At 41.2% G+C, this 20807-nt stretch overlaps 1 protein-coding gene across 1 annotated transcript in view; it reads right to left on the bottom strand.

The window, feature by feature from the left end:
- Positions 1 to 20807, bottom strand: part of CELSR1 (cadherin EGF LAG seven-pass G-type receptor 1) — a 2549932-nt gene that overhangs the window by 59253 nt on the left and 2469872 nt on the right. Inside the window, exons 29-31 of the mRNA XM_044088384.1 lie at positions 3816 to 3941; positions 3001 to 3137; positions 1820 to 1923 (exon numbers count right to left, since the gene is read on the bottom strand). Coding sequence (XP_043944319.1) covers positions 1820 to 1923; positions 3001 to 3137; positions 3816 to 3941 — 367 coding nt within the window. The remainder of the gene's footprint in view (positions 1 to 1819; positions 1924 to 3000; positions 3138 to 3815; positions 3942 to 20807) is intronic.

Raw genomic sequence — 20807 nt, 5'->3', positions numbered from 1 at the left:
GGGGGGGGGGTCTCAATAATAAATGTGCAGATTGTAGGAGAGATTAGCTGTGACCTCAACCAGGATATAATAAAAAAAAAAACACCTTCTCCTGCTGATCCCACCTAGAATATATTATTATTATTATTATTATTATTATTATTAATAGTAATAACAACAACAACAATATCCATTTCTTAACCAGGTAGGCTCACTGGAGACACAGTACCTTTTTCAGGGACAACCCTGGAGCAACATCTGATGACTTGCTTAATGTCACACGGTAGGTAAATGAGGAATCTGATTTGTTTTAATTATGTCATGGTTGATACTCACCATGTACGCATGGTGTGTAGTTATTTATTAACTTATTTTGACTGGGTTAGTCCCACTAGACTTGTGGCCTACTTTTAGGGAGTATTCAAGGTGGCATTTGCACAGATGGGGAAAGGTTCATCAGGACATTGGGGAGATTCTGCTGCTTTGTTTTCTCTGGTAAGTTCTTTCATCTAAAGGACAGCACCTCAAGATCACAGTATCCTCCAATCCAGTACTGTAGTGTCATAACTGGAAAAATGAACTGCTGCAGGAACAGAACCAACAGCATTATGATCTTACAGGCAATAAAGATGAATGTGGGCTGCTAACACTTTATCCTTCTGAATTATTACATATTATACAATTCCTCCCCTAAAACGTGCACGCTGATTGGCCAGCTCAACTAGCGTGCCCGTTGTAAATCCCTCAATATACTAAAGGAAAAGGGTCCGGTCGCCCGGACTTTTTCCGTTAGTATAAAACACTGTCTCGCTATGTTAAAAGAGTTTAACATAGTGAGACAGGTTCAAAAAAAGCAACGGAGATCTCCGTTGCTTTTTTTAAAGCTGTCTCGCTATGTTAAACTCCTTTAACATAGCGACACAGTGTGTAAAAAGCAACGGAGATCTTGCGATCTCCATTGCTTTTTTTTTTTAAAGCTGTCTCGCTATATTAAATGGGTTTAACATAGCGAGACAGCTTTAAAATAAGCAACGGAGATATCCGTTGCTTATTTTAAAGCTGTCTCGCTATGTTAAACCCATTTAACATAGCGAACAGTTTTAAAAGCAACGGAGATCGCAAGATCTCCGTTGCTTTATTCGCTATGTTAAATGGGTTTAACATAGCGAGACAGCTTTACAATAAGCAACGGAGATCTCCGTTGCTTATTTTAAAGCTGTCTCGCTATGTTAAACCCATTTAACATAGCGAACAGTAAAAGCAACGGAGATCTTGCGTTCTCCGTTGCTTTTGCCCAACTCTGATGTACTGCGTAGGCATGCGCAGTACATCAGAACTGCCGCAGAATACCAGACAGCTGCGGAAGGGCAGTAAACAGGCATTATACAATGCCATTATTTAAGAAAAGTAATTATTTCTTTTCTTAAATAATGTCATTAATATAATAACCACTTCTGGGTGTGGGTAATGCTGGATTTACCCATGGTTGGCTTTGTTTGGTCCCTCGGGCTTCGCCCTCGGGACCAAACCACGCCAACCATGGGTAAATCCAGCATTACCCACACCCAGGCGTGGGTTATTGCTATACTGTTTCATCTTGCATTCGTTATCATTAATTGTTAATAATGCAATATATATTGAATATTTGGGAATGGAATGCTATTGAATGAATGGCATTCCTTCAACTTATCTAACTTAAATGTGAAAGCACTCTGCGTTTTAACTTATAAAGAGAAAAGCAGATTACTAAGTAAGCAAATGTTGGTTAACAGCTTCATTAAGAATCCACAAATAAAAAACAGTTGATAATTCCCATCATGTCATAGCTGAAGAGTCTTACCTTTAGACTTTGTTGGTTTCTTCAGGAAAATGGAAGAGTCACATTCCGTATGACTAACCTTTGCTTGACTAGATGACCCACTAAGTTTCTGTGCTGCTCCATCTCTAAAAAAATTAACAACTGTTTCATCAGTGAATATTCTCCATTACTTTTAACACAAAATGAAGACAGGTATAACCCCCTCTGGTTCCTAGGCTTGCTCCCATCTCAAAAACAATCCAGTCCAGTCCAGTCCAGTTTCAACAAGACTGCACAGGTGTCATTTAATAATCTTTTTTTCTGTTGCAGTTGACAATAAAAAGGAAGCCAATCAAACAGACGCTGATGTTCTTGTATGAAGTGAAATACTTTCTACATCGAAAAAAAACTATGCTGCAAAATCGGGCAACTTATCTTTCAAAAATGGCTGATCTTTTCAGGGAGATTTTATTTAAATGCTGGTCAGGCTGGGAGAGGATGGAGTTAAAAGTTTTACTTTGGCAGCAGTAATATACACCACCAGGTATGCAAAGGCAAGATAGTCTGGATTTAATGTACTTTTGGTGATGAAAGACAAAAAACCCAGACAATGCTTCACACTACAGACACTTAAAGGGTCTTTCTACATGGTGTAAATTTTGAAAGTTGTTTTTATCTGTACTCTAAAACCTTCCTAAGTTCCAAAACTGTATTAGTAGACCGTGTAAATCAACCATGTTCAGTAATAAATAGGGGTGGGATCAAGTTGCTCTCATATTAGCTAGTCAGGCCCTTCAGTGTCAAATTCATATTAACTATTCCAGTCCTAGAGCAGTTAAAAGTGAAACATGCCACAAAATACCTTCCTCTCCTCACCTTCTCTTTCCTGAATCATCTGACTAGACTGCATGACATTTGTGGAAAAAATGAATCGGTCCATGCACTGTAAAGCTATGACATGCCCCTGATGCCATATAACCACACTGCATAGCTTAAGCAGGTCTCTGAAGGCAGCCAGTGATGCTCATGCAAGTCAAACACTGACAGATAAGAAGAAAAAATTTACAGCCACACCCATTTCAACTGTATTATTAAGCACATGCAGCAAATGAAGTGTCTTCAAAAAGACCAGAAAAAAAAAAAGATTTGTTATGAATAAAATATATTAAAATTAACAAACCGCAAAGTGGAATGAAACGGCCATGCACCCAGCACCAGATTACCTGAGAATATAAGCAAGGTAGCTACTGTGGCTCTTAGCTGACCTGACTGTGCTCTCGAGGGAAGCTGTAGATTCACCAATTGTTGTGCGATATAAATTTGGCTCTTCTGTATATGTATTGTTACAGTTCAAAGAGCGCTAGAAAAGAAAAGAAAACTTGTTATTTAGGATGTACAGTGGTCTCTTGTTAGGTAATGACTTTCAACTAACTTTGGTATGGCTAATTAAAAGAAAAATCTAATCATGCAGCATATAGTTCTGTACACCTTTTTGAAACAACCTTCTATAACACAAAACAGATGCCAGAAGTAATTTTGTTATGTAAACTACATAACTTTTGACTACATTTTCAGCATCTGTTTATAAATTTAGATACAAAAACTAGAAAAACTGTCTTCTTTAAAGAAGATAACACTAGTAAACATATTTCAACATGAAACAGTGAGGTTCCGCCTGAACTTCAAGTTCCAAATGGAGAGTGATCAGCTTGTGATGCAGTTTTACTATTTTGAACTGTCTAGATCAACCTGGAATTAGCAACTCCAAGTAAATACTACTCAGTTTGTAACTGTTGCTGTGAGATACAGATTTAGAGCAAAGAAAATGCGTACCTTCCAAAAATCCAGTTTCTAACATCCTAACACTGCACAAACAAAACCACAGAACAAAAAAGAAATCCAAATATCATGCTAAGTCCTCTCCACAAGACAGATTTGCCTTTTTACTACTGTTACTACTAGTTTTGAACTTTCCTCATCAGTGTAATACCTGCACAGGGATTGCAAGATACATTTTGTAATAAAAATCACAACTTACAGTTAATAAAGATGTTCTGGTCATCAGTGTCTCATCCACATGGGCTTTCTTTCCAGAGAAAGTGTTCTTCAAGTGCTTTCGAACTTCTTTGTTAAAAATGCAGTGGAATAAGAAGATAACAAGTCCCTATTCACAACAGAAAAAAGCATTATCGATTACTTTTTGACTCCAAACTACAGCATACTACAAGACTAACCTTCAGCACTGTTACTCACAACATGTATCTATGTTTAGTGGTAGAACACTTCTTTTTGTGTTCTGTGTGGCATCTACAGCTAACCAGCTTTCCAAAAGAAGCTCCAAATAGAATAACCTGCATCTTGCTACAACCAATCCAAAGCCTGTGTTCAAATCTGCATTTTCCTGAACCAAACAAGAGAATCCCCATTTAAATTTATCAGTGAGATACTATCAGGAGTATCTCACAGTTTTCTATATTCAAGGACATTCACGTTGCACATCACAATCACATACAGTAAATGTTTATAATCCCCACACCTACAGCTAACAACAGAATTAGTTATCCCAAAATTCTATATGTAAAACAACTGCAAGTTATTTGTTTCACAGGACAAAACCACTGTCTAGACATGTAAGGGAGATTAAGTAATGTGTTTAATCCCAAAACTTCTCCGAATAAATTAAGATTGGGATCCCTTTAGGCTACTGTATACTACTCAATCCATCTGCAGTGATCTCAAACTAACACTTCTTTTCTAATATTTAAAAACAATCTGTCAGATACAGATGTGAGACAACCTCTTATAATCCTTTCAACATGCTGCAAACATCTGAAGATAATACTCAAAAACTTCTTTGACATCCAGAAATAAATCTCAACCTGTAAAGCAACTCATCCACCCTGTTCTTGCATACAGTACTGGCATGACCAGTCCACCTCGAAAAAGAAAACTGGGCCCCCAGGCACATCTTCAATGCAGCAAATCAAATTCCGCTTCCCACCTGCAAGTAATATTCCCTGCTGAAAACAGATTTCTCCCAGAATTTTCTTAAATTCTATTACAGCACATTAGGTGGAATATAAATACATGTCAGCATAATCCTCCTACTTTCTCCAGTACCCAGTAGCCCCCTTAGTACTACATATCTAATATTATCTTTTTATCCTCATCACTACTGGAGCTCCTCTTGCAATTAATGTAAGTACTCCTCTTTTCCTTTGTCCAAAGTATTCCACTGAATAACCATCCTGAAAACCTTTCTTTATTAAATTCACATGTTCATTTCTTTCCAAATGCAGCTCCTGTAGCATAGCTCATTGCACTCTATATTTTTAATATAGTTCACTACTCTTTCTTTTTGAGACCATTAACATTTATGGATAATAGAGAAAGCATCATTATATTAACAAAGTTATTATTCCCACCTTTCATTTGTAACAGCTTTTTCATTAAGTATCTAGTTCCAGCTTTTGTGTTACATGCACAGACACTGTTTAGCAGGTTGATCTTTTATACAGTTGTTTCCTATACATTTGAGCCTATGTCACATCTTACAAAACTTTCTGTTTTATTTATCTTCACTGCTCTTGATATTTCTTACACAATGTCCCACAGAATCCTGGTCAAGTAAGCTCGATAATTTAATGCTATTAATGCAAATGTGGCCAAGGCATAAAAGCATGCTTCCCCAAGAACCTGAGACTCTCTATTAGGGAGAAGGACAGAGGAACTCTCTTCCGAAATATCCTTTATGGTGGCTGATGCCACCACAATAGCATCCATGGCAGGCCTCTTACTCCAGTGCAGCAGATCCTTGGGCGGGGGGAGGGGGGGGTGTATCTTGTCAGGTTTTTGTGGGATCAGTTCCACCATATTGGGCTCCTTCCACCCACTCTGGGACACCAACTCAAGTTCTGCCAGAGGGTGGACCACCTAGAATGTGGATAGGCCCCCACACCTCAAAGGCCTCCAAAACACAGACTCCTCTGTTGAAGGGACTTTGGCAGTTCAGCCCCCATCTGGTGAAAGAGTTCGAAATGATTGCTGAAAGAGGTGCCTTCACGAGGGTATTTGGGGGACCTTTCTTGTTCTTCAAGGTCTGTAACCTCAGTGAGGGCTCCTGAGGTTAGTCCTGGTGTTCCCTCTTGCAGCACCTCTTAACATAGACTTCTCACCCCGAAGACTCAGGAAGGGAAAAGGAAGAAGCCAGGGTCCCTCCTGTGGGGGCAGCTTGGAGAACAACAGGAGCAGGCTGTCCCAGAGCAAGCTGAGGAGCAGTCACAGGCATGGACGTGGAAAGAGGGGCACCAGTTGAGCTAGACCATTCCTACTCCTGACAGAAGAATATCCTCTCCATGATGTTGAAAGTAGAGGCAGAGGTGATCCACCATGACTTGGCAGACCAAGGGTCTGCACACCCCAAGGATGTACTAGAGTCTAGAGCTGCTCTTCCCTGTCCTGACACAGAGACCAGGAATGAATTATCAAAGGCAGAAACCCCACAGCAGGAGGGACAACCCTGATACTGGGGTTGTCAAACCTGATCCTTAGACCCCTGCCTCAACCTGTTGGCTTTAGGGGTCGACCTGCCTCCGGCACCCTTGGGGTTGAGGAGATCAAGGTCAGGATCGGAGTTGAAATTGGCCAGAACACTGGCTCTGATCCTAAAGAATGGAAGGGGACCAGTTCCAAACATCTCAGATCAGTAGGGCCAAAAGGGAGGAAACCAACAGATTGGAGCCGAACATCTGGGTGAAGGCTTAGAGCCAAATGGATGAAGCCGAACTCCATCTATGCCTGGAGAAAGGATGGGCTTTGGAAGATTGCCATCTGGGCAATGGATCGGGCAAAGGGAAGGATCGGGAGAAAACTTCTGTGACACAGAGGGAGAAAGCCCATCCTGAAGGACCCCCCCCCCCCTTACCAAGAAACAGCTCAGAACACTAATGGTTGGGAATGGTGCCTTGCCGGCGACCAGAGCTGAAGGGGAATAACTCCAAGGTAGAGGAGTTGAAAAAGATTGGCTCCAAGACAGTGGAGCAGAAGGGATCAACTCTGAGACATTGGCCCTGAAGGCAATCGGTTCCAAGGTGTCTGGGTCAATGGTGAGCTGAGGCTGCTGGGGGATCTGAAAGTCTTGAGACTTTTGGATCTGCCTAGCCAGAATCTGAAGCAAAAGATGGGGCCAACCCCTTAGAGTTTCCTTTAGTAGATTTGGCATCCTTTGTTTGTGATCTGACTTTTCACCCTTGCTGGAGGAGGCTGATGAAGGGTCCCCCAAAGGAAGATGAAGACCCTTACGGATGAGCTTGGCACAAAGCCCTCACAAATAGTACAAGGAGACACCAGGTGAGCAGTGCATGCAAAGGCCATAAACATCCTGGAAGGGAAGCTTATGACTGCAAGGGAGACACTTTTTGAACCCTTTATCCATGAAACATAAACGACTCACTAAATACAGCAAATGATACCACACTACACAATTCCCAAAAGGAGACTAACCTACTCTAACTAGCTAGCTAACAACACTACAAGACCAAAAAACCTTATCACTAACTACACACACACAGTACACTATCTCCAATATCAACAATGAAGGTAGAGGAGCAATTAAACTCTGGCCAGAAAAGATGCACAGAAGAATAGAATGACCAAGCTGCTCTTTGGAAAAGTGGCAAACTAGATCTGGGGACGTTCTAGTGAAGCAGGAGGTTATAGGAACAGGAGGCAGTGTTCAGTGAGCTGAAGTCTTGGAAACTGGCCAGCATCTGATCCGAGTCAGATCCAATAACCCACAGTTTGAACCCAGGCTGAAAAGACAAAGCCACGATGCCTATCTACAGGAACCAGAATTACTCAATATTACACCCAATACCATTTTCCTAGGATCTAAACTATCCAATCATAGACTGAGAAACCTACACTACCACTAATGAGCAAGCAAAGAGATTTCTGGACTTTGTCAATGCAAATGCTCTGGAACAATTAATCAGAGTACCCACTAGGGGGAATAACATATTGGATCTTGTCCTTTCTAATATGTGAGCATCATGCACCATCCATTGTGTACCTTTCACCACTTGTTAGTTCTGGCCATAAAGCTGTCTCCTTTGAAATAAAACCGAAACCATTGATCCCTTCCACCCAAGGTACCTTTAAAAATTTCTTTAAGACAAACTACATACTCCTAAATGATATATTGGCAACCTTCAAATCCCCACCAAACCCAGATAACTCCAATGAATATGCAGAAATGTACACGTAAACAGCTGCACAGATGCAGCTGTACCCCATAGGAACAAGTGCAGGCAAACCACAAAACAAATCCACATACTGGAACCATAATATAAACAAGCTTTATAACAGAAGGAATAGAAATTTGACCAAAAGCAAGAAGAGTAATTCCCAGAATGTTACAGCCCTTGTCACTGAAATAAACAACTCAGGAGCTTAATAAAATCCAATAAAGCTAACTTTTAGATTAAAAGAGCTACTCAAGCCAAAGACAATCACAAGGCATTTTTTTAGTTATGTTCTTAATCTCAAAAGCACACTGCAGCAATGGCTGAAGATATAGTTAACCTACTGGCTGATAAATATAGCTGTAAATGTACCCTATCTCCCCTCTATCTGTACCTCAAGATATACACCAAGTTCTAAAAGTGATATCAAAAGCTAAAAATACTGCATCAGTGGTTCCTGACAATATCCCTGGAAGCATCTTAAACACCATGAAGCATAATTCAGTCACACCCCTAACACTGTTCAATTTCAGCTTCCATATAGGTTTTTTAACGAGCAAATGGAAAACAGCTACAGCCGTTCCCCTGCATAAAGGAAGGACCTACAACAGACCCAAACAATTATAGACTATAAGTCTGACGAGCCTCATATGCAAAATCATGGAAAGACACATCATGAAATTAATCAGGAAAAAGGGAATTTCCAAAGACTAGACCTGTCTCAGTTTGGATTCGGCACAGTAGAAAAACTAAATAAACTGGGAATAAACCCCTATGTTAGCCGATGGATTGCCAGCTGGCTCCAAGATAGAATGCAGACTACAAAAACAGGGAAAGTTACCTCAATAAAAAGATGATTAACCCCATGAAGTCCAGCAGGGTTCTGTGCTGGGACCTCTCCTATTTTGCATCTACTTTTATGAAATAAAAGCCAATTCCAAAGGGCTCTGGCTGATTAGGTTTGCAGATGACTGCAAGCTAGCAGCAGTCATTTAATCCCCCTAAAATACGTGACCATCCTGTAGGAAAGGTTTGTCTCAAATAAATTACTGATGTCAAAATCATGGTCTGAAACTAAATGCCAAAAAGTGCATTATTGCATCCTTTTGGATGTCATCGACCCTAGGGAACCACCACATTGACAATAAAACCCTAAGAGTTGACCCAGTTGTTCGGGATTTGAGAACTTATATGAACAATGACCTAACGTTTGACCAACATGTGGCTAATGCTGTAAAAAAGTCCTTCTACACTGCACAGCTTACAAATAAAGGGACTGTCTCTAGATCTAGGGATGTCATTATCCCCTTTACTCACCACCATTAGGCTGATCATTGAATACAATGACCCCTTTGTCATGTACCTGTCCAGACACACGCAACAACTGGAATGCCCATAGAGACACCTTATTAAAAGGACACAAGGCCTAAACAACATTTCCTACATGGACCAATTCAAAACCCTGTCACTATACTTGGTATCTTACAGGTTGCTAAGATGTGACACGTGTCGGGCATAGAAGGCATTTTCCGACCCATTACTGATAGATTTACTGCATATCAGCAAGTCAAATGGCAGCAGAAATTCTCAGTCTAGGGATCTAAACCTCATCTGCAATATCAAGAGATCAGAATGGAGGGACTGGTATATTTTGCAGAGGCTACAGCTGTTATGGAACAAACTCCCCTTCAACATAAAACAAAGCTCATCATTGTCCAATTTTGAAGCGCAACTTAGATCAATGAATTGGAAACAGAAAATTTACCACAGGACTGCTTCCTGTACTTCTAACAGACAGATGCAGCTCCTAAATGCTTTGCTCCATGTATGGGTCCCCTCAAATTATCTATGACATGATCCCAGTTATTCTCATTAGGGGTACTATATAATAATCAACCATGGGAAGGGTAATGCCACTCTATAACCAAATGGGATAGGTTATTTCGAGCACAAAAATGGAAACTGTCTAGGCTTAAAGTGACTCGCAAGGGCAGCTAGCCTAGTACTTACCTATGAACCTATAAGACAACACTGCATAGTTCTTTTGTAAATTAAAATTTAAACCAAAGTCATTATTTTGTATCTGATTCATAAATTCACCAAATAATTCTGGGATCCCCTTAATTATGGAAAAAAGATCAATATATCCCTTACAAGAAACATTATTTTCAAAATAAAGATCCCCATACATATTAACTTCTTTAAACCTTCCTCATAAACAGGTTGCCATACCTGGGAGTAAATTTAGCACCCACACCTGTGCCATAAACCTGCCTATAAAAAAAGCCATCAAAAGAAAAGCAATCATCAAACAAAGAAAACTTCACTTACTGAGGTATGTTGGGAAGTCCTTCAACATCCCTCAAAAAACACACCACTGAATCCATGCCCAAATCATGGCATATAGAAGAACAAAGAACATTTGCATTCACAGTTGCAAACGTCCGATTCCTGACATATAATTTGCCTAATCTGTGGAAAAATGCATATTATTCCATACTTAAGATGACAACTGAAGGACTCAAGGCTTCAAAAGAATATTCACCACTGTACCAATCTTTCTGAAGGATCCCCTACTTGAGATAAAATGGGCCTATTAATAGTATTACTAATATCCTTATGCATTGTTGGAAGAGCATAAATAATGTAAAATGATGATTACGAACAGTAAGTTTTCCCCAAACTGCTCTAAAACAACCTTCTGAATCAGACCTTCTTTAATTAACATCACTACTGCTTACAAGTTACTGAACGGGTTACACTCCAGCTTTAAAAATTCTTCCTGATTTTACAAGTTACTCAATGGGTTACACTCCAGCTTTAAAAATTCTTCCTGATTTTACTAAGTACACCTATGTTTTTTACATCTAGCTATACTCTTTAAATCTAGTATCCCTTTCTACTCCCCAGCTGCAACCTCTGTCATAAAACTGAATTCTCAAAATTTCAAATCACATTTTTGAAAAGTACTTATTTGTACACCTCAGTAATCCACCATATCTTTTACACTTACTAATGTTTAGCCCTAGCCTTATTGAAAAACGGTATAATTTAGAATATGTAAAACAAAACCCACACATTTCTCTTCCTTCAAAATCAAAATGACATCAGCTGAACATGTGACCCGAACTGGCAATTTACATCTCTCCTTTGGGGTCTGTTTTTACCCTTCAATCAGCATTTTCAGCTTTGCCACCACTGCATTCGTCAACTTAAATAAAGTAGGTCTCAGAGTATGTCCTTGTCTGACACCACTTTTCCTTTGCATTTTACTTCCCAATACAGCTACTCACTTCCACTTACTACACAGTCTTAACAAAACACTTGGATTTTCCTCCAAAACCATAAATTTCTGATAATGTTAACATGTGCCTAAATCCCACATTTTCAAAAGATTTTGTTGTGGGAAAACTACTTATCCTATTTGTTTCCAAGATCTCAAATACTACTTTCACTAATAATAGCGGCACACTTTCTAGCTACTATCCTTTCTCTACTCCACAAACTTTTTTCTTCCAAAATTTCTTGTAAAAGACTTTATTACTCTGGTCTTTAATACCTTAGTTATAATCCTGAAGTTTGTTTGATACAGCAAAAGGCAACAGTTTTTAGTTCTTTTATATAACTCTTGTCCTATATTTTTGACTCCCACAACTCTTTCAAAATAAAATGATTTGATCAACACCATCTATTCCAGGTGTAATTTTCTATTCACATTCTTTACTATTTCTTTTACTGTAATATATTTATCTCTCTTATTTTTTGTGATTTCTAAAGCCTTTTAACCCTCTCATCTTAAATAAGTTCACCTTCAGTCTTCATCCACATATTTGTTATAAATGCTCTTCAATACACATTGTAACACTATCATGCTGTTTGTTTAACTGGTTCACGAGCACTTTCTCAGCTTTTTCTCTCTAATCTATAAATTTTCTCTAAACTGTTATGAAATCTCCTACATAGTCCATACAGCCTTTTTCCTGCTTAAATTAATTTTTTTCTGCTGATAAAAATTCAACCATTCCAATTACTTCTTATAACCTGCCCAACAAGCTTCCCTGAGTTATAGCAAATCCTTACTTGCACACAGGCCTACTATAACAGTTTAAAACATTCACTGACTCTTTTCCTTTTTTGTAAACTCTTCATTCAACTTTAAAAATCACATACCTAGAAATACGCTTCCTTTGATATTAAATTCAACATTAATAGCTTCATGATCCAAAAAAAAAAAAATTAGCTACCACTTACCGTTATTCATCTTTATACAACTATACAGTACACAATCTGTTGTTTCTTGTACACAAATGCATAATCTGCATTATCGAAAATCTGTGCATCTGCTTTCTTTTATCACATTTAAAATATATTTTCCTACTTCTTTCTTATACATATAATCTTATTATTCAAAATCTAAATATCTGCTTTATCATATCCACAACTGCCTTTTGACCCCCTACATCTTTATGCTTCTACCTTCCTCACTCTTTTTGTTTAATCCAGTTAGTCTCCAGCCTTGATATTTGGATTTAATAACAGCGTCTCCAGTTTTGTAAACATCATTTATTTCTTTTCCCATTGTATCTGCATGCATGTTATGTAACCTGTACTGTATTTTTTCCAGCACAGTCAAATAACACCCTCACCACTTCTCCATCATAGGTTCATAGGTGTGTACTTGGCTAATGGCCCTGGAGTGTTTACAAGCCTAGCCCATAGGATTAACCTGGCATCATGCCACCTGACCTTAGTTCCAGTGCCTCTGTCGAGTAGAGCCACTGGAGTGATCCCCGGGGTGAATTTTCTATTTCCCATCCACTCATCAAGATTCCTCTTGAAGAGGGGCAGTGAGGTGCTCTGCTTGACATGTATGGGAAGTCTATTTCATAGCATGGGCAATCTCTGGGTTATGAACCTATCCCTCCAGCATGTTCTGTTGATTATGGTAATGAGGAGTGTGTGGTGTGGAGGGATTGGGATTTCTTTAGATGTAGCATTTCTAACAGAGCTGGTTCAGACATAGCTTTGTAAGTCAAGCAGAAATTGCCTCTAAGTAGGCAATATGAGACAGAAAATAGCTGGAGTTTTTTTTGACAATGTCCATACAGGACAAATGTTTAAGGCCTAGTATCCTCTTTGTGAGGTACTTTTGTAGCCTCTCCAGTTGTTGCCGGTGACTAGTGAGGTACATGCCAAATGGGGCATTGTACTCGATGATTGGCTTAATAAGGGAAGAGTAGAGGGAGACAATGACCTCTTTCTTCTTGGATGCAAAATCCTTAGTAATGAGATATGCCACATAGAAGGACTTTCTGACCACAGCGGCAATGTGCTGGTCAAAAGAGAGGTTGCTGTCAACCTGTGTTCCTAGATCTCTTATAACACCTTTTGTGTTCAGTGGACTACCATCGATGTGGTAATTCAAGGGAACCAGATTTTTCCCAAAGGGGGTGACGACACATTTTTTGGCATTGAGGTTAAGATCATGGTTCTGGCACCAGTTGTTGGTCTCAATGAGACCTTTCTGTAGGATGTCAACATCACTTGGGGAGTTAATAATAGCTCCCAACTTGCAATCGTCTGCAAACTTTGTCAGCCAGAATCCCTTCGTGTTGGCCTGGACTTCAGAGAAGTAGACACCAAACGTGAGAGGACCTTGGACAGTGCTGATTTAACATGTGCAGCAGTAATACTGGGTGCCTGGCAATCTACTGGTATTGTGATTGGTCCTTTGGGGGGGGGGTGAGTGGGGTAAAGTTGGCACTGAATCTGTCAGCCAGTATATTGGCAATATCTGTTGGCTTGGTATAGGAGGTACCATTGTGTAGTAGCTCAGAGGAAATCTGGGTATTGGTGTGGAGATTCTTTACATAACTATAGAAGGCCTTATGGTTGTCTTTACTATCTGCTGCAATTCTGTTTTCATAGCTAGCATTAGAGAATTTGATGATGGATCTCAACCTTTTGTTGCGGCTGATAAGGGAGTTTTCCAGTCTTGGGACTTCACCTTAATCTGCATCAGTTTCCTCCTTCTGTTGCAGAGTGTTTATGGAAGGGGACTATCAGATTGGCTTCCTTTTTTTTGAGGAGAGTGTCTTGGTTCTATTGGGTATGGAGATACCCATGCATTTGTGTACGTGCTTGTACAGTACATTGGTGTATGACTCAGCGGTCATGCAACTATTCTCCATTTGCATGGGTGTCGTGAAGTTAGCCACCTCTGTTTTTAGGCGCCCAAAGTTAGCTTTGAAGAAGTTTTTCATGGTGGTTACCTTTGTGTGGGTGGGGTGGGGGTGTGGATTTCCAAGGTGATTAGTTTGTGGTCGGATCTAACCAGGGAGGAGTTGACTATTGGTGTAGAGCAACGGTCGCCCATGTTAATAATGACCAGGTCAAGGATATTGCCACCTCTAGTGGGGGTAAGAATGAGCTGTCCTAGGGCACTGGAACTAATGAATTCCAGAAAGCGTTGGGCAAGTGTACTAGTACATGAGTAGTTTTCCCAGATAATGGAGGGGTAGTTGAAATCGCCCAGTATGAGAGTGTTAGGTTGGACCCTAATATTCTCCAGGGTGCTTAGGAATGTGGAGTGTGAGTCTTGGGACATGGTTTGGGACTTATAGCAGGCTATGACCTGAATCACTGTCTTACCCAATGTTAGCTGCACCTGAACTATCTCAAATGCATTATGTTGGGCTACCAGTCTGGAGGTGTGCACATCCTTTATGAATATGGAAACACCACCACCTTTGGAGCTTCGGTACAAGTTCTGGGCCTAAAAGGTGTGGAATGAGTTACAGCCTGGTAGTGCAGGGGTGCTTTTTACTGCCTTGAAAGAGGTCTCTGCTACAGCACAAATGTCGATGTTCTCCATTTTAATGAGTGCTTCGAGCGACTGCATTTTGAGATTTAGACTTCTAGCATTGAGCAGCATGACCCTCAGATTGCATTTGTTTGTAGCTGCTAAGGTGGTAATTTGGTCTTTGGAACACCGCCTACAAAAGGCACTACAGGGGTGGCAAGAGCCTTAGCAAGTATCTGGAAACCCAAGGGTGACAGATGCAGGCCATCTCTGACAAAGCATCGAGGTCTGCCAATCACGTCATCCCAGGCAGACAGATACTGGATCCCCTTAGAATGACACCAGAAACTTAGCCAATTGTTGAAATCAGTCATTTTCTGCTTGTACTGTGGTATCATTCTGGGTGATGGTAGGATGCTATTCCAGGCTAGGGTCATACCCACCTGGGCTACATAATCCAAAAGTGCCTCCATGTCTCTTTTCATGTAGTCCAGGGAAGTACGTCGTAGCTCATTCACACACACATGTACAATGACAGAGTCATACTTGTACCTGCTGTTGAGGGACCTGAGTGCATACGTTATGTGGCGGATCCTGGTGCCTGACAGGCAGCTGTTACTTTCTCCTTATTCAGCCTAGTGAGTGGGACATCAGTGTCCCTCACTATCGAGTCACCTATGACTAGTGTGTTGGGCATGCTGTTTTGCCTTAGAGGCTTTGTTTGAGTGGTACACTGTTTAGGGCAGCTATGTGTCTCATGATTAGTGTTGTGTTGTGGTCGAGTGCATTTCTGCCTTGGAGGTCTCCGCTGTTTGGGTAGATTTTTATTGAGAGCCTCAGTAAAGGTGGGTGTGTGGTTTCTGATTTTATGTGAAGACAGTGCTGGTGTGTGTTCTGGAGGGTTGTGTGTTCCATGTGGTGTGGTGCAAGTGACCAGCTATTCTGGTCTTGGCTGGAGAGTGCATGGCTTCCAATTTGGATATATAAGTGCATCTCTCCCAAGTCTGAGTGTTGGGAGGTAAGAGGAGAGGGCTGCCAGTGTAGATGAGCCAGTTGCTACATTGCCTCAGGATGCCCAAGTTCACCAGGTTAATAGGAGAAAGCACAGGGAACTGACATTTAGACATGCCTGGAGGGGTGGGCATTAATAATAAGTACTGGAGCTGTTTCCTTGTAGAACGTTTAGTGCTGGTAACACTTTTGTGTGCTACAATAATTACTACAAGAAGTCTGGTAGAGTACTAAACTAATAAGCTAGTAAAAGTGCAGGAGAGGAGAGAACTAGCAGATCTAAGGGAAAATTTGAAAAGCAAACTTTGGCACTGCTCAGAACCTAACCAACAGTCCTGGATACAGCAAATCTGTATCTGGACTAGACTAGTTACAGGAAAGGAGGGAAACAAGCTCAAATGTGGGTTTTTAAGCCAGAAAGTTGAAAGAGACGGAAAAACTGCCCAAACGGCCAATAACCTACAATTTCTTGGCCAGAAACCACTCCTCTTGTGGTAGATAGGCTACCTAGTCCTTACCACTCCCACTGATAGGCTAGAAGGCTTCCCTCCAACACAGAAAGGCTTGGGAGACTCAGAAGCTTACCAACAGTCCTGAATACAGCAGATGTGTATCTGGACTAGACTAGTTACAGGAAAACAAGCTTTGAATTATTTTTTCCAGAAAGCAGCTAAAACAGCACTAAAAAAATTCAAGTGCAATGCAAGCTAGCACATTTGAGTGTGTAGCAGTATTAAAGCAAATACAGTTTAAATAAATGCAATTCATTCAGAATGTATTCTGAACTAAATTCAACTCTGAACAGTCGAAATGTGCCAAAAATATACTTTTCAGCTGAGAAGCACACTCAGTCAGATCACAAGGAGAGAGATTTTTTTTTGTTAGTAAAGTGCAAAGGGAGGAAGGAGGAGCAGATGATAATTCAAGGTTAAGAACCTAAGTGGGTTGGCCTTCTCAAATGTTTTCTCTGTATCAGACAGAATAAACACTAGACTGGGAGGAGTGTCCCAGATCAAATTTACAGTAGGGACGGGCAACTGCAAAGCCACCAACTATAACAACACAAGAATAGTATGGCTGGGAGGGACAAAACCAGTTTCAGAACAGATGAGAAATCAGCAAACAAAGTCAGCATATACATAAAATAATTCAATCAGGCAAAACCAGTTTCAGAACAGATGAGAAAAAGCAAAGTCAGCAAATATATAAAATAATTCAGTCAGGCAAAAAAATTAAGACAATGCAGAACTCTGAAAAGTTAAAGTGCCAAGGAATATACTTATCAGCCTTATAATTCCAGATTGTTTGAGAAGCACTCCAGTCAAAACACAGAGATACTAACAGTGTATGCAGGAATTTACAAATTGGGACTATTTTTAAATCAGCAAGCCTTGAAAAGTACGGTTGTGTACACTTACTATAAATGTAGATGTTCGAGTGTATCACTGTTGCAGTCATCACATATGGGTTATCTGCCTGCAGGTAGCCCTCACCCGGACTGAATACCAGAGTCTTGGATTCCTGCATCGGATGCTGTCTCTTCTTCCATGGCGTTAGGTCGTCAGGGGTATAAAACATGCAGCTGACGCCATTACATCAGTTTTTCTTGCCCCAGATGTCAGATGCCCCCATAATGGGAAGCAAGTATATGTTATGGTACACCTCCATCAAAAAGCAAATACACCAGGAAATTTAAATACACCAAACCAGAAGGAAAGGTAGAGCCAGGAGAAGTCAGGGGGTTGGAGGGAGGTTAACCAGGACTGCAACAGTGAATATACTTGAACATCTACATTTTTGGCATGTGTACACAACTGTACTATATTCTTCATGTTTCACTGCTGCAATCATCACATTTGGGTTGATTCCCAATGCTAAGGAAGGGAGGAGGAAGTTAGAAAGCATTAGGGCCAGCTATTAAGCCTTGCAAGACTGCAGTGGCAAAACCAGCTCTGGATTTATAAAAAATAGGCACGTGGTAATGCTTGGTGAAGGTATGTATAGAGCTCCAGGTAGCAGCTTCTAGGATGTCCCTGGTAGGGACTCCTCTGAGAAAGGCTGTAGAGGTAGCAGCAGCCCTGGTGGAATGTGATCTTATCCCCTGTGGGGTAGATTTTCCATGGTGCTTGTAGCAGAAATGAATGCAATGGGCTATCCATTTTAGAAACGGTTTGCTTTGAAATGGCCTTCCCCTCTGCCCCTGCAGCAAAGCCAACTAGCAGCTGTTCAGATTTTCTGAGAGGCTTAGTCCTGTCCAAATAAAATCTACGTTGTCTGTGCACGTCCAGAGAGTGCAGTATTCGTTCTCCTTTGTTTTGTGGATTAGTGAAAAAAGTATGCAGATGAATGGATTGATTTAGAGCCACACTAGACACCACCTTGGGCATAAAGGAAGGATTGGTCCTGAGGGAAACCCTGTCTGCATGGAAGATAATGAAGGGCTCCACTACCTAGCATAGGAAGCAGCTGTTGAAGTGTTATCATTTTGAATTTTGGGATTACCAGAAAGGTGTTTAGAATAGAAAGTTCCAGAATAGGATGCCAGGAGCTGTCTTTTCTGGGTACCAGGAAAAGTCTGGAATAAAAACCTTGCCCCCTTTGTTCTGCTGGGACAGGCTGAATAGCCCTGATACTTAGGAGAGAGAGAACCTGCTTTTGGGCCTCCGACCACTGATTTGGGGGTAGGTCTGGCTAACCGTTTGGGGTTGGTAGGGTGTGGAAGTGGAATCTGTATCCTTGGGAAACTATATTCAAAACCCATTTGTCCTGGGTAATGAGTTCCCAGTTTTTTGCATGCCTAAGGGAGCAGGCAGTTGAGCAGGCTTGGAAGGGTTAAGGTTAAGTCATTGTGCCATTTTTCCGTAGAGGGGTGGCTAACTACTCCCTGCTTTGGAAATGGGAGCCCCCCACTGCTTAGGCCTGTGCGTAGCCTGAGACTGTAACCTAGGTGGGGCTGCTGTTCCTGTGTTTGGACTGAGAAGGCCTGGAAGAGACTGGAAAGGACCAATTCTTTGAAGGCCAGTGCCTACTAAATCTGGGGAGACTGTACTTGTAGGAAATCTTTAACAGTTTGCATAGATTTAGCTTTTTCCTCCATCCTTTTGAGGACTACTTCTGCTTTGTTGCCAAACAGGTGGTCTTGGTTTAAGGGAGCATCCAGTAAATTAGCTTTAACATGATCTGGCAAGTTTTGCTCCTTAAGCCAAGCATGCTTTCTAACTACAGACCCAGTGACAGCAGCCATGCAAGATGCTTCTAAAGAGTCAAAACCACATTGCAAAGTATGTTTACCAACTTGTTCTGCAGAGTGCATTAAATCCTGTAATTCTCTGTGTTCAGCACAGTCAGGAATCAACATAATTTTCTGTTTAAGCAGTCCTATAATATGCTGCTGGTACTTTAACATATGAAACTGCCAATTTAAAGCCCTAATGGCCAAAGTAGCAGAAGTGTATACCTTCTTACCCCATCTGTCCAAGGTTCTAGAATTTCTATCAGAAGGGGTATGATTTTTGGCAGCAGTAGCCTTAATGCCTTTTGTTCCATGGGAAATGGTCTCTGGATCCGCAGTAGGATTCTTGAAGAAGAACTTGTGAGAGTCAGGTACTCTGTAATAACTGTCAGGTTTTCTGGGAGCTGGAGGTAAGGTGTCTGGGGAAAGCTAGATTCCAAGAAAGCATCATCTACAATGTCCAGAACAGAAGGGATAGCTAAAGGCCTGTGTTGAGGAAGGAGTAAGAATTCCTTAAGCCTCTTTTTGGAGTCAGAGCAATCCTGGCTTTCCCAGTGGAAATGCTCCCTAAGAGTGCGCAAGGTTTCACCAAAAGAAAAATCTTCTGGAGGGGAAGCAGAGGGAATGGAAACCACTGCATCAGAATCCTCATAGGTAGACAAGGGCAAATCCTGGTAATCAGAAGGAACAGAAATATCAGATTCCTGATCAGAAGAATCAGAAGTAAAATCAATTCTAGGTCTCTTAGAGGGGGAAGGCTGGCTTACCCTAATTAAGGTAATAAGGTCTTCAGCCATTCTAAGCATTTGTTTTTTAGGCATATGGGCCTGAGCATGCGGTTTGGACGTCGGTTTTCTAGGCGTGGTTCGAGTTTTAGGCCTGGATGAAGAAGATGGCGTCAGTTTAAAATGCAAGTCTGTAGGCCTGAATACACCTTCAGAAGCCGGTGCCTGCACAGCGGCTCCAGACTCATCCAAGGTAGAGACACCCGCAGGTTCCATAGTCGAAGAAGCATCTGGCGGCATACCGGACTCCGAATGGGTCTCAGTAGAGGCCCACAAATCTGAAGTAGCGGGTATCAGGGGCTGCGAAAGCGCCTCTCTGAGTATCGGCTGACTGGCGACTAGCTTAACAGAAGAATCGTCTGCAGTGGACTTATGCGGTCTGTCTCTGTTCTTTACCCTTATGTTTTTTCGGAAGATCGGAAGTCGGATGGCTTAACGAAGCCATTTCAGAGTACAGATACCGAGTACCAAAATAATTTCCTGCAAAGATAAATAGTTCAGGGGTTGAACAAGGCATAAAACCAACAACGAGGAATGTCGTGATCTGGGCCTAAGCAAGGAATGCAGTAGGAATGGAAATTTTTATGAGGTATTTGCTTTCCACAGGTAAGACAATTGTTAACTTTTACTGACATCAGTTGGAGCAAGAAAAAAGATCCCAACAAGGGTACTTATCTTTTTGAAGACTTCGGTTCTGAAACCCGAAAACAAAAATTTCAGGAGTCGGCAGACCAGCACTTGCAAACTGCTTAGAAGCACCGCACGGCAAGAAAAACTGGTGTAATGGCGTCGGCTGCATGTTTTATGCCCCTGATGACCTGACGTCATGGAAGAAGAGACAGCAACCAACGCAGGAATCTAAGACTCTGGTATTCAGGCCGGCTGAGGGCTACCTGCAGGCAGATAACCCAAATGTGATGACTGCAACAGTGAAACATGAAGAACATCAATCAGATAG

Source organism: Protopterus annectens, chromosome 11.part0, assembly GCF_019279795.1.
Source record: "Protopterus annectens isolate FY-2018-M chromosome 11.part0, PAN1.0, whole genome shotgun sequence".
Taxonomy (NCBI): domain Eukaryota; kingdom Metazoa; phylum Chordata; order Ceratodontiformes; family Protopteridae; genus Protopterus; species Protopterus annectens.
The sequence above is the reverse complement of the archived record's forward strand: the minus strand, read 5'-3'. Positions and strand labels throughout refer to the sequence as shown.